The 14,702-nt window shown below is 42.6% G+C and overlaps 2 protein-coding genes across 3 annotated transcripts in view; both read left to right on the top strand.

Moving 5' to 3' along the window:
* The window catches only part of ppp1r21 (protein phosphatase 1, regulatory subunit 21), a 30,638-nt gene extending 25,214 nt beyond the window's left edge, over positions 1 to 5,424 (top strand). Inside the window, exons 17-19 of the mRNA XM_016523479.1 lie at positions 1,757 to 1,855; positions 1,930 to 2,058; positions 5,254 to 5,424. Of these exons, the coding sequence (XP_016378965.1) occupies positions 1,757 to 1,855; positions 1,930 to 2,058; positions 5,254 to 5,283 (258 nt within the window). The 3' untranslated portion in view covers positions 5,284 to 5,424. The remainder of the gene's footprint in view (positions 1 to 1,756; positions 1,856 to 1,929; positions 2,059 to 5,253) is intronic.
* A 2,108-nt stretch (positions 5,425 to 7,532) lies between these two features.
* On the top strand, positions 7,533 to 14,481 carry ston1 (stonin 1). 2 transcript variants are annotated; one of them, XM_016523485.1, is made up of 4 exons: positions 7,533 to 7,633; positions 10,284 to 12,128; positions 13,446 to 13,648; positions 13,759 to 14,481. In XM_016523485.1, the coding sequence occupies exons 2-4, from the start codon at positions 10,310 to 10,312 to the stop codon at positions 13,822 to 13,824; spliced, it is 2,088 nt and encodes a 695-aa protein (XP_016378971.1). In that variant the 5' UTR covers positions 7,533 to 7,633; positions 10,284 to 10,309; the 3' UTR covers positions 13,825 to 14,481. The 2 variants fall into 2 exon arrangements, with proteins under 2 accessions (XP_016378971.1, XP_016378970.1); XM_016523484.1 differs by having other exon boundaries at positions 10,281 to 12,128.
* Positions 14,482 to 14,702: the final 221 nt, after the last annotated feature.

The following is a 14,702-nucleotide window of genomic DNA, read 5'->3' as shown; positions in this document are numbered from 1 at the left end:
GACTTCTGGCCTCTGATCGACACGCTGACTTCTGACCTCTGATCGACACACTGACCTCTGACCTCTGATTGACACTCTGACCTCTGATCGACACTCTGACCTCTGCTTGACACTCTGACCTCTGATCGACACGCTGACCTCTGAGCGACACGCTGACCTCTGACCTCTGATCGACACGCTCGCTTCATTAAACAAGCAGATCCATTAAAACAAGCAGGAAATTCAGTAGATGATGTTCCTTTGAAAACACACTTGGTCATGTACAGTTTCTCTGCAGTTTTAGAGCTGGGTAATATGATGATATATATAACACTGATATCTTCTGGATATCAAAAATCGTCTGGTTTTAGATCTAGATGTATAGAGTTTAGATTGTGCTCATTTATCAGTGCTGCAGTGACTCGAGTAAATGACTGAGCTGTCAAAGACAATTAAGAGACTTAAATACTGGTCAGTTTTGTTGATATTTTTTAAATAAGAGTGAACTATTATCAATATACAATAGTTGTTGTCAGAGTCTGGGCTGGGTGATATGGCCAAACATATTATAATGATGTTTTTTTCCCATATCATATGATATCAGTATTTACAAAAACTTTTTGTTCACAGTTAAACTTAGAGTAAGATACATTTTGATATAAGGCCCCATTACATTTTATTTTATTTTCCCCTAAATTTTGGTTTTCCTTTTATTGTTTTCCTGGATTTTATCATTCAATACAATACAGTTTATCAAAAAAAATTGTGAAATGAATAATAAATAATAAATAAATTTCATTGATCTTATAAAATGTGAACAATTAATTTACAAAAAACATTGCATTTGAGGCACAACAGAAGTGTAAAAATTAAAACATGGATGAAAGAATATCTTGGTTGTATGATATTCCCTAGAAATATTAATGTTTTTGCCACTTCTTTTAGAAGTACGTTTTAGTATACAATAGTAGTGTATTTCTGTCATAATTTCTTCAAGTTAAACCAGACTTTTATTTTGACGGGTTGTGGGGCAGGTTTTTCAGTTTTACTTTGTTTCAGCGTGTATATGATGGTAGTTTTGTGTGAAGTAGTGATGGGAAGTTCGGATCATTTTACCGACTCGGACCATTGAGTCTCGTTCAGCAAAATGAACGAATCTTTTTTCGAGTCATTTCGTTCATTTTAGCAAAATATAATAAAAAAAATGTTATGTGTTACTTCCCTAACACGTCTACTACTTACGCAAACGTTGATCACACTACAAACAAACCCGAAGACTCGATGGATGAACTAATCAATTCTCTTTCCGGCTCAGACTGCATTGGTTAAACTTATGGGTCTGTCACGTGATGAACGAACGACTCAAACCCGAAGACTCGAAACAGGGGAACTACTTGACTAAACCCAGTACAGAACCTATAGGATGTTGCGCATGCGCGACTGAACGAATCACTCCCCGAGACGACTCGTTCTTCCCGAGTCACATTAAAGATTTGTTCAAGAACGACCCATCACTAGTGTGAAGCTGCTGAAGTGACTCTCAGAGTAGCTCTGGAGATGACATTTGTGTGTTCATGTATTGAGACGCAGACGCTGAAAAGAGTTTGTGTATCAGACAAAACCATGCCATTCAGTCACACCGAGAACGTGCAGTTATTAGCCGTGCTTTGACTGACTGCTGTCGTGTTGTCTAGTGATGTCCAGAGCTTGTCGTTAACACTTCAGCACATGCTGCTTTATTTGACGTGATCAGAAGCGGTCATCATGTCTCTTCCAGTGTCGAGCTGTGGCTAAACGCCTGGCGATGGCAGAGAAGTCCCGCGAGACGCTGACGGAGGAGCTGAAGCTGGCTCATCAGAACACCACGCGCTTACAGGTACGGCTAGAGCAGCGCTCTTCTGACTCAGTGTGTGGTGTTGTGTTTGGCTGACACGCTCTGCTGTGCTTCAGGACGAGCTCAGCACCACCAAGAGGAGCTATGAAGACCAGCTGAGCATGATGAGCGATCACCTGTGCAGCATGAACGACACGCTCAGCAAGCAGCGCGACCAGATCGACTCGCTCAAGCTCGCCTCCAAGGTCAGACCCCCGCGCTAGCGCTCACAGCCAGGCGCTGCTGCTGATCAGAGAGTGAACTTCAGTTTAAAACTCTGCAGAGGAATTGCTGAGTGGAAACGAATGCAGATGTTAGAGGAAATAAACTATTTTAGCTAAACATTTTTAGCTGTTCAGCTGCTGTGCTATAAAATACTGTGTTTCAGACCTCAGTTTCCTCCTCACTGGAGAATTTGCTGAAACCAGTTGCCAAAATGATTAATTTTCTACATGCTCCACATTATCAGACTGGAAACAAGCTACATCTCAAACCCATCACGACAGACGCGCTCGTTTGTTTAGCCTCTGTTTAAAGATTTAAGACTCCAGCATCCATATTTGACTGAATTTTTAATACATTGCTGGGTAATATTATAGTTTTGAGATGAAATAATAAATCATGCAGTTGAGATTGGCTGTGTAGTATATATCGCTTTATGTGAATATACTGTGTGTATGCAGGTAAAGCTGGATATACTTTCAGTAGTTGTATAATTTGTTATTATTTATTAATTTGAGGTATTAATTAGTTATAGTTGTCACACTGACATGGTTAAAGGGATAGTTTAGCCCAAAATCATCATTCTGTCATAATTTACTCATTACCATGAGTTTCTTTCTTCTGTTCAACACAAAAAATATATTTTGAAGAATGTGGGTAACCAAGCAGTTGCTGGTAGCCATTAAGTTCCATAGTATGGTCAAAAAAAAGACTATGTAAGTCAATAGGGACCATCAACTGTGTGATTAGCCGTGTTCTGTTGAGTTCAGCAGAAGAGAGAAGCTCACGAGCCAGTGATGACAGAATGATCATTTTTGGCTGAACGATCCCTTTAACTCTTCACAAACAGACAATATATTGCTGCTGCTTTTCAGTATAGAAACTAGGGCTGGGTAAAAAATATAGATTTTTTTTTTTTGTGAAACGATATTGATTCCCAAGAATTGATTAGTCTAGCCTGTTTTCAGTTAATGAACAGAACACTGTAGCGTGTCTCACATCCAGTAAATGACAATAAGCTTTGTTACTTTTCATATGAAACAAGGTCTCAGATTTCAAATTCTGTCCATTTTTTTCTACAATACTCAAATAGCATTCTCTTTCTAACATCCATCCGTTTTTCCATTCACGGGAATAAGCACCCTGATTTTCCGATCAGATACATTTTAGTTTGTATACAGGGAAATAGACATTTATATTTCAAAGAAAATAACACTGCATACCGCTGCTCCGGGGGTAAACCTACACGTCACGGTGAGAGTTTACCTAACGAAGAGGGTGAAGAGAGTTATGGCTGCTGCTAGAACAGCAGAGAGCACAGGGGGAAATATGCTCGTGCCGTCTATGGATTTCATGGATAGTATGTTGAGGTGTTAAGCATGCCCAAGCTGCCATATCTAACCCAGAGGGCTGCTCTATTTGTTCTGGTTTTCCTGCAAAACCCCGAGAAACGAGACTCAGGGTGGCAATAGCAGGAAACCAGGAGCCATGCTTCTCTCAGACTCAGAGAGAAGACTGCTAAGCAGCCGCAGGAGCCCAGGAACTGGGTGATATTATGGATGTGCAGGCTCCTGATCTGCCACCCTCTTCGGTGATGCCCTTGCGGGTGTGACGGGGAGGATGATGATGAGGAATTATCAGGGGGATGCCATCCTTCCTTCTAACTCACCTCATCTCGAGTGGGGACCCCCCTCTTCGTTTTTCAGATCGAAAGTTACTCTAAGAACTAATCCGGCTTTTGTTCCTAAGGTCAGGGACACAACAGGAGCAATCATATTGGTGGAATTGTTAGCGTTTTCTTCATCAGAGGAAGAGTGATTACACTCGTCTCTTGGGCTGATAATTACAGAGAGAGACCTATTTCATGTCAGCGGTGGTAAATGTGATTGTAATGTGTTACAAAGAAACAAATTTGCAGCCTCCACCGGGACTTCACGCCCTCTCCACGAGAGGAATGGCTACTTCCTGGGCTCTGTTCAAGAGAGTTTCTGTTCGCTGGGTGTCACCGCACACATTTGTGAGATATTACAGATTTGATATGACAGAGTCATCTCTGGCTGATTTAGTGCTTGGAGTGATATTTAATACACTTCATTCAGGTCATTCTCACATTTTTATATTTCAGAAGTGAGGTATCTCCACTCACCACTCTTCTTGCAGTCTGCACAGAGCAGAAGATATGCGGAGAATGATGCCGTGGGTTATATACAAGCGATTGGTCTGACAACCATGCTGTAATTGTTCGGTGTCTGCTGAGGCATTCCCATAGTGAGATCCCAAACGGATGTTATCAGAGAACCGGGGTTACACGAGTAAGCTAACGTTTAATGCGGAGTGACAGATTGCTGTAGCGCCGCAGTTCAACAGAAGTGGCAGCGCGAGGTGCACGCGAACGGATCGATGACTTCGCTTTAGTACCAGTTACAGCACAAAATAAACATGAATGAACATCCGAAGGTATTAAAAGAAACAACGTACCGAAATCCATATCCTGTCTCATATAATCCCTCAATCAGAGTTTCAACCACGGAAATACGTCAATATAACAGCTTTTTAAACAACATGTCACGTAACGTCACATTTAACTCAGAAAAAACATATTCAGTGACTTTAGTCAGCTAGAAAATCCACTTTAGAGAGGAGCATTTTGCTGAATGCACCATATAATATATTCATTATTTTTACTTTTTTCGTTTTACTGTTCAATATTTAGTTTTTTATTTTTTATTTTAACAAATCTGTCAAGTTTTTATGACAAATACCATTTAAAAATTTATTATTTCAAAAAACGAATTGGAGTAGAAATATAACTGTAATTGTATAGTTTGTATTATAACTTTATTATTATAAAAAATTAATTGAGTCTAATTTAAGTGTTTGTGTACGAATCAGTTCATTTTAACCTTCAATATTATAGTAATGTAGTATCAACTGACTCTACTGTATAATTTACAGCATTAGTTGAGAGGTGTACTGTACCTGATATAAATCCAAAATCGATATTGAATCAAATCAGAATCCGATTGAATTGCAGTCGTGAAAATTGTGTCAATACCCAGCCCTAATAGAAACACGGTTTTGATTAAAAGACTCGTCTGTAATAATGAAACTTTGCTAAATCTGATGTTTGAATGAGTCATTGAGTGAAATCTGAACTCTGTTTTGCTGAACTCTTGCAGGGAAACTCCAAGAAGAACAAGAGCCGATAATGTGGACGTCTGTCTCAGTGACGGCGAACATTCCCACACCAGACATGTGACAGGAAGCAGCTGATCTTCAGAGGAACTGTGTGTGTGAGAGTGACAGTGAGAGTGACAGTGCGAGTGAGTGTGAGTGTGAGTGTGTGTGTGAGTGAGTGAGTGCGTGCGAGAGTGCGTGAGAGTGAGTGAGTGAGTGTGTGTGTGTGTGTGTGAGAGTGACAGTGAGAGTGACAGTGCGAGCGTGAGTGAGTGCGTGAGTGACAGTGAGAGTGACAATGAGAGTGAGATTGACAGTGTGCGAGTGCGAGCGTGCTTGAGTGAGTGCGTGAGTGTGTGAGTGCGTGAGTGAGTGAGTGCGTGAGTGAGTGAGTGCGTGCGTGCGTGCGTGCGTGAGAGAGTGCGTGAGTGCGTGAGATTGAGTGCGTGAGTGAGTGAGTGAGTGTGTGTGTGAGAGTGCGTGCGTGCGTGTGTGTGAGAGTGCGTGCGTGCGTGTGTGTGAGAGTGCGTGCGTGCGTGTGTGTGAGAGTGCGTGCGTGCGTGTGTGTGAGAGTGCGTGCGTGCGTGTGTGTGAGAGTGCGTGCGTGCGTGTGTGTGAGAGTGCGTGCGTGCGTGTGTGTGAGAGTGCGTGCGTGCGTGTGTGTGAGAGTGCGTGCGTGCGTGTGTGTGAGAGTGCGTGCGTGCGTGTGTGTGAGAGTGCGTGCGTGCGTGTGTGTGAGAGTGCGTGCGTGCGTGTGTGTGAGAGTGCGTGCGTGCGTGTGTGTGAGAGTGCGTGCGTGCGTGTGTGTGAGAGTGCGTGCGTGCGTGTGTGTGAGAGTGCGTGCGTGCGTGTGTGTGAGAGTGCGTGCGTGCGTGTGTGTGAGAGTGCGTGCGTGCGTGTGTGTGAGAGTGCGTGCGTGCGTGTGTGTGAGAGTGCGTGCGTGCGTGTGTGTGTGTGAGAGAGTGAGTGAGTGAGTGTGAGAGAGTGTGTGTGTGTGTGTGTGTGAGAGTGTGAGTGAGTGAGTGTGTTTAGTGTAATTACAGCATCTGTTTCTCCTCACACAAGATGTTGTTTGTTAGAGAAAGCATGCCTCATACACACACTCCTACACACACAAGTCTGTTTTAATTCTGCAGAGAAGCGTGTGTGATTAATTCAGAGGTAAAATCATGGTAAACTCGTGTGCTTTTTTCCAAACAAATATACTGAAGAAATGGTCTGGATGAGAAGGGTCCATGTGAATGAACACATTGAATCCACAGTGATTTTCCTCCGAAAATAAACCATGTTTTTATGCACTAAATCTGTTGTGGTTGTCTAGAGTTCATGAAGTCATATATCAGATTATTGTGCAGTAGAGCAGTGTTTCCCAACCGGGGTGCCGTCTGTCGAGAGCAGGGGTGCAGTGTAAAAAATCTTTTTTTAATATTTTTAAATAGCTAAAATGTTCATAAAAGCAGCTATTATATAATATCCATTTCTGATGTCGGCAATAATTATTATAATATTAAAAATATCTGTATGACAGTATATTCTGCAGTTCTTCCCTGCTGTACCGAATATCTATACTTTTCAAAGTATCATATCGAAGTTAGAAATTCAAATATTGTGACAAAATTAATTTTGTAGGGTGCCACAAATTTGTTAAAATTTCCAAAGGGTGCCGCGACTAAAGAAAGGTTGGGAAACACAGCAGTAGAGTATGATGTGACTCTGTCTCTGAATCTCTCCAGTGCTCTGATAGCTGGTGAAGGGCAGCATGAGTGTCACGATCTTCTCATCTTAGTCTCTTATTTCTCTTTATATGGATCTGTTTAGCAGCACAATGTACTGGATTCAACCCAAATCAAGACAATAAAGCTGTAAACTCAGCCATTTTGCCTTCAGTTTTTTATTTTCAGAATTCATTTCACGAGCCCAATGTTTATCTTAAGAGGACTAAACACAAGACTAAAAATAAAATAAAAAAGTTTTGTGGAGCTGAAGTTCTTCCAAATTTCGACTCCTACTAACGGCGGAGGATGAGCTCATGAATATTAATTAGGTTGTGTTGAGGTTGATTGGTGCGCTCCCGTGCCTCATGAATATTAAGGCTGTCGGCAGAATCCGCTTCCCGTTCGGGATGTTTTGGCTGGAATCGCGTCCGCTCCACTTATTTCTGCCATCTTGAGAAAATACCGTCTGCGCCGGATCACACATCTAAAACCAACACGTGGATAAATCCCTCACACACACACACACACAACCACCATGAATATTAAGGTAGTCGGCAGAACCCGCTTCCCGTTCGGGATGTTTTGGCTGGAATCGCGTCCGCTCCACTTATTTCTGCCATCTTGAGAAAATACCGTCTGCGCCGGATCACACATCTAAAACCATGAGGTGACTAAATATCTCAAACACACACACACACAACCACTGTTTCCACTTGTTTGTCGTTGTTTTATGTAGTTATAAAGTTGCTGCAAACAAAGCGCCAGCGCGAAGGAATCACAAACCCGAAGCTCATCTGAATCCGTGTTTAACATTCACTGCGAGCGAGATTCTAGTTCCTAACCTTTACAGATGTTTTCCAGAGTTCACCGAGTTCTTTCTACGTTATTTTCCTCTAGTGAACTTTATTCTGTCCTCGTAAATGTGACTGCTTTAAGTCGGTTTGTTGAGTTGTCAGTTAATATTATTATTATTATTATGAATTATTATTAGTGAGTTGTGTGTGTTGAGTTATTTTGCAGCACATCAGTGAAAGAGGGAAAGATTGCTGCTGGCATCATCTAACGTTAGTCAAACCATCTCAGAACTAGATGATGCCAGGATTACAGACCAGTTAGTCACCATCCCCTGAATCTGGAGAAGAGCACACATTATAACTCTTCTTCACATTATTCAGCATTATACAAATGAAGAAGAGAGAAACATCTGTTTGGTGGATCCAGGCTGTTTCTGGAGAAGCATAAACTCACACATTTCAGGCAATATAATCAGGTTACCTTTGACCTAACATTATCACATTGAATTAAATGGTATAATCTTGTACCACACTGATATAAAAATGCAAAGAAAAAGAAAATATATTCAATTCGTTGATATTGACAACATAAACTGCATTAAACATTATATTATGCCAAGGTTTCCCAAACTTGGTTTCGTAAAGGAACTGCAGGGGCTTAATGAGTTTAATGAAAAGGTAATAATGAATTCAATCACAGAAATGAAAAATAGCATCAATCAAAATAAAATGCATAAAATAGTTTATTTGTTTACCTGCATGTCATGTGACCATTTACCATGGGTGAACATGTAATATGATACTTAATGTTTAACTTATTAAGTAAATATATTAGGTGAAAGATTCAGCTGATGAAAAAGTTTGGGAATCCCTGCATTACATGTAAATAAGAAATAATGTGAATGTGTGCATTTTAATGTGTTTGGAAAACAAAAGCCTTCCAAAATACATGGTAATACATGATAAAATAACCTACCGAGTGATAATTCACATGAAAATGAAGGTGTTGGTCAGTAGCTGATGCTGAAATGATTTCTGTAAATCCAGCTCAAACGCTGTGTAGCACCTGACTAATGACTGATCTCTGAGTGAATGTCCACGAGACTGAAGACTTGCCAGGACCAGCACTGACAAACACTGATATACTCGTACAGCAGACAACTCAAATAATAAATGCAAACAAAAAGAGTCCATCTATAACAAACTCCAGAAATCTAGCTTTCACTGGAGAGCACTAACAAAATCAGTGTATCAAGTGAAAACTAATATAAAATATAATAGCATCAGGTAAGACTGAGCTCCCCTCCACCAAACTAAAACACTTCTGCTCCTGTAACCGGTTAAGAGAGTAATTAGTAGTGGGACTTTCCAGAGAGAGAGGAAAGAAAAACAAGAGACTTGGTTATCACTATTGCAGCTCGGCTAGCTCCAGGCCGCGCTTCTGGAACTGATGACGGTGATGCAGCAGTGTTTGGGTTAATCACCGTGAGCTCAGGGGTTATATGACGCTAGGATAACCATGCTGTCTGGATTAACCCTCAGAAACCTCTGCAAACAGATTGACGCATAGAATCAGCTAACAGCTTAGCCTACTAGCGTAACAAAGTGCTAACTGGCAGAGCAGGGTAGATTACTTACAAATTGTAGTCCGTTACTGATTACAAAATACATGACAAAAAGATTTATAATGTTCAGGAACCGTGTTATAAATAAGTTTGTCTGGATTTGGAAGCCCAAACAAAGGGGTTTGGGAGCTGGGGTGGACGGCCATGACGACAGGACGTTACTAAAGCAGCTGCTCTTCTTCTTCTCCTCCTCCTTCTTCTTCTTCTTCTTCTGCAGCACAGCTCAACCAGGCCACACCCGTGGGTGGAGATTATTTAAAGGAGTGACATTGTGACTTCACAATATCTGGAAGAAGCGCGCTGTAGTCCAAACGAGCAGTTTATTGTAGTTCTTGGAAAGTGTTTTGTTAAAGAGAATATCTCCTTTTAGAGTGGACTTTGAGCTTTGTAATCTTGCAGATTTCAACTAAAGTTGAAAAAGTGAAAAAGCATAATAGGACCCCTTTAATGAACTGACCAATCATGCAGAATATTAAGTACTACATAATCAACAATATAAACAAGCATTTCTGTTTGCGAGGTTTGACACCCTGGGTGTGTAAAGGGTCTCATAACGTGACCCACACGCGTGTGAATGTGCCGCAGGGCAAAGGGCTGGTGTTTCTTGTGTTTATTCATTTGATTCTGTCATGCACAAGACCGTTCGGAAGCTCTGGAGCCGGTCAAAGAGACTCACACTATTGCTTTAAGCTCAGCTGCAGCCTTCAATATTTCTACCCTTTCGACTAAGATGCCCCATAATTAATGCATCCCATAATAATGTCTGTGTGCCCTCTCTCTACAGAATCAGAGCATCCCGTGTGTCCACTAGTCAACATATAGTTGAAACAGTCAGGCTGGTTTGAAACTCATTCAGATTTGTAAGTACCTTATTGGTGTCTGTCTATTTCTGCAGAAGATTGTGCGCACAAGAAGAGTAAAGCAATGTGCTCCACGAATCATCCAGCCAACTGGGTTACGTTTGACGATGAAGGGACGACCTTCTCCTCACCCCAGAAATCCCCGTGCTCTCCTACATCAAACTCAGGTTCGGTACCTCGGCCTAACGGGTTGAAACTTGTTCTGCCATCCCTGGGAAGTGAATCATGGAACTTCAGCTCTGCCATCGAATCCCCTTCCATGGATTTCAGCCTCAATGGGAGTTCATGTGTGCCCAGAAACACTCCTCTGCACACTCCGGCGGGTCCGTCTCCCTTACATTACGCTCCTCAGGAGCAGCCGGACTTCTCCAGCGGTCTGTCCAGCTTCTCTCAGAGAGACTCCATGAAGCTGCCTGAAGGCTCTGCTTCTCTCAATGCACCCTGTGATGAGCCAGGCCATTTTAACCCCTTCTGGGGGGAAGCTGAGCATAAACGAGTGTCCTGGACCTCATCGTCCGACTCAGACTCTGGACCCAGTTTGCCCTGTTTCTTCATCCGTTCCAAGGATGGCAACGAGCCGCCCCAAGACCACCTTCAGTACTCCTACTCCTACATATGCCATAAACTAGAACAGCTGAGAACAGAGGAGAACCAGCAGGAAGGCGATGATGGGAAACTGGAAAGGGAGAAGCGACCTTCAGGCTTAGGTGCTGTGAAAGATCAAGCGATGAACAGAACTCCGTCCACCTTCGTCTCGCAGGGATTGTTCCTCAGTCAGAGGAGACACGGTTGGTCCTTGATGCTTCGGATCCCAGAGAAGAAGAACCGCATGTCCTCGCGCCAGTGGGGTCCCATATACCTGCAGCTGCTGCCCGGAGCGCTGCTGCAGCTCTTTTATGAGAAGGGCTTGGAGAAACCCTTCAAAGAGTTCCAGCTGCATGCCTACTGCGCTCTCTCGGGTCCGAAGCTCGAGAGTTACGGCGAGCCGCGCAAGATCGCCACGCTGAAGGTCGAGCATGTGTCGTACGTCGAGAGAAAGCGCTATCACCCCAAACATGAGGTGACCCACGAACCAGAAGTGGAGCAACTCTTGAAGTTCGGCACCACAGAATACGGAGACTTGGAGGACTTGCTGGTGTCCATAGAAGAAGAGCTCCTGCGGTTACCAGTGCCGCACCAGCAGCACAAACACTATGAAGAGCAGGAGCTGTCCTTGCAGATATCTGACCGCGTCTGGATGCGGCAGAGTAAGGACGGCGCTGTTCTCGAGTGCACGGCCGTTACACAAATTCACTGTCTCGCCTTCTTGAACGGGGCGGTGGAGTGCTTCCTAGCTCTGAATGACCTGGGGCTTCTCAGACAAGCTCCTGCGTACGCCTCTGATGAGGACGAGGAGGTCTGGATGGAGATCGCAGACTATCATTTCCATCGGTGTGTCAGAGAGGCAGAGTTTGTAGACAAGCGGCTGATTAAGTTCTGTCCTCCGGCTTGTCGAGTGGAGCTGGTGCGCTACAGGACAGTGTCGCTCCACTGCGAGGAGCCCCCGCTCTCTGTTAAAGCCCTGGTGACTGTGCAGGGCGCCTGTGTCGAGCTCCAGGTCTTCCTCAACGTCTTGTCCAGGTTCCCATCGCCTACAGAGACTGTCTGTGAAAACGTTGTGCTTCAGGTGCCGTTCCCGGGCGACTGGGTCAAAGTGCCCAACAGCATGTCGCTGCTGCGGCAGAAGTCTCTGAAGGCTCGCATGAACAGAAACACGTGTCTGGGCTCAGCGCATGTGGCTGAGTCTCAGTCTGTGATGCACGTGTCTGTCGGCACGGTCAAATATGAGAACGTGCATCGAGCCGTCGTGTGGAGAATCGAGCGGCTTCCTCCCAAGAACATGGGTAAGAAAACACAACACAACTCCGTATTTGAATATCAGTGGTGGATATATTATCATAGGTTAAAGAAAAATATATACATTATATACACAGGACATTATAATTTTATCTCCGTGAGGTAAAGTTTTTGAGTCAGGACCGCAGATTGAATCAGATGACTGCACTGCAGACATCATAACAGTCCAAGGGGTTTTGACACCAAGGAAGGAAATGATGGAAATAGTAATAATTATTTGTTTACAGTGCCCATTGTCACAGTAAAATATACCAATTAAGTAAATAATCTTCAACTTCATATTAACTTTTAAAAAATTATGTACTTAAAACTTGTAATGAAGCAACTTATGCATGACAAATGAAGATCAAAGTTGGGTTGCTTGAATTGTAATTTAAAAGAATTTAAGCCCCGTAACAAAGTCAGACTGAATTGTATTGAGCGACTCATTAAACCAGTAACATTCTCTTAGATGAGCTTTTGAACGTATCCGAGCCATGTTGAGCTGGGTTAACAACAGAACCAACTTGTTTTGGAAATGACCGGCAAACTGAAAACTGATAGTGAATTCATATACTGAGAGTGTTTGGATTGACCCGAGGAGCTCACTAATGGAGCAAACAATAACTTTAACTCTTTCCCCACCACGGTTTTTGAAAAAGTTTCCAGCGTCTGCCAGCATTTTCGATCATTTTCACAAAATCAAAACATCCCCCAGAATATTTTGTTGTATGAATATCTGAACATGCAACAGAGTAATTGCTGCTGATCAGAGGAACCATGATCTGATCTGGGACAAACTAATAGAAAAAAACAAGCAAATATATAAATTTAAACAAAACTAGTTCACTGAAAAACTGTTTAGAAGAACCGATTTGTGTACATGAATTAGACTTATAAATTGCATTTCTCTATATTTTTCTTATGAGAAGTGTATTAGAAACCATCTAGTTTTTTACTGGATTGCTGAACCTGCATTATAGGCTGGGGTTCACCTCATCACCATTACACACAACACACATCACACATATAAGGTCTGTAGATCAGAACTATAGGCAAAAGTCATGTAGACGACGTGTTTGTGAGGATAATAGAGGAAACTGATGGTGTTCTTTGTGGAACGCTAAAGACTGACTGCTGAACTCACAAACAGTCGGTTCTAGTGGGATCTGCTCTTGATATTTGGTGTCTCACTGATAGTTTGTTACTGCTGCTAGTAACACAGTGCTGGTCATCTCAGGTGAGGCTCAGAGCAATGGAAGGGTCTTATTTGGTCATTCATGTGTGGGTAAATCTCACAGGTTTTGTGACTGTCTTCTCCGTAGCTCTGGAGCAGCCTCAGTCGTTCGCGTGTAAGCTGGAGCTGGCGTCAGATCAGGAGATTCCCGCCGACTGGCTCCCGTTTGTCAGGGTTGAGTGTGAGGTGGCAGATGCGGTGGCGTCCCACACACGCGTGAAATCTGTGGGCATCGAAAGTGACGTTCAGCCGCAGAAACACCTGAGCAGCAGGGCACACTACCACTGCCAGGTACAGAAACATACCTTACACATCACATGCAGCGTGGCATTTCATAGCAGGTACTGCTTCAGCATTGCCTCTTTTTGCTAAAATATTCAGTAATTTACTCTGTCTTGAAGGTGGAGATTGAGAAGAAGCTGATTGAGGCTGAGTCGGTGAAGCAGTCGAGCTGCGCGGCACAGTGATGATGGAGGACGCGGATCACTGTGTTCATGTCGCTCACTACAGTGAAATCACAGATTCCTTTTTATTATTGTCATTATTTTTCTACCATCATTTCTCATGTAGAATTCACACTCCAGTATGCCACACATCTAGTACCATTAAGTAAACAAATGTTTATTAACCGTGAGAATAATGCAACTATATATAAATGTATTCCAGAGTATTTTAATATCTTTAATGGTCTTATCCAATGAGTTATAATATTGCTGCACTTTACAATTCTGACCCCATTTTAGATTTATACGGGACTGTAAAAATATGGGAACATGCGCATACATACAGATAATATGCACCTCTCTGACAAATGTTTGCAAAACATACATTTTACTCATAAGCCCTGAGACTGTCAGGTGTGCACTAGGATAGTTTGGGGCAAGCAGAGGAGAATTTATTTGCCCATAAGACACTTGATCTGAATGTGCATGTGACAGTCTCAGGGCTTTTGCTGCAAGTGCAACTTGAGGGCCTGTAGTGTGCGATTGCTTAGAACGGTTATTAACTTACGCTTATGCATTTACCATTATTTATGTGGTTTCATGAAGTTATATTGTCCTAAGAAGAGAGTGCATAATAAATAAAAGCCTGTTTGTTCACTCTCATCTCTACTGCTTCATCACTCTCTGACACGTTAAAACATTGACCTCAGTTTTCATATTGAGTATGGTTTTACTATACTCTGACATTAATATTTATGGACAGTCCCTAGAACAGCGTTGGTAAATACCATAGTAATACATGGTATTACCATAATATTGAATGATTATCATATTCATAGTATTTATGGTATGTTTTTTTAGTGATTGTCACTCATTAGATGCTTTGTTGAGACTGCAGGGGA

The sequence above is a fragment of the Sinocyclocheilus rhinocerous genome, unplaced genomic scaffold (assembly GCF_001515625.1).
Source record: "Sinocyclocheilus rhinocerous isolate Xijiao unplaced genomic scaffold, SAMN03320098_v1.1 scaffold1381, whole genome shotgun sequence".
NCBI classification, from domain to species: domain Eukaryota; kingdom Metazoa; phylum Chordata; class Actinopteri; order Cypriniformes; family Cyprinidae; genus Sinocyclocheilus; species Sinocyclocheilus rhinocerous.
Note: the sequence above shows the minus strand (reverse complement) of the source record. Positions and strands in the feature narration are given on the sequence as shown.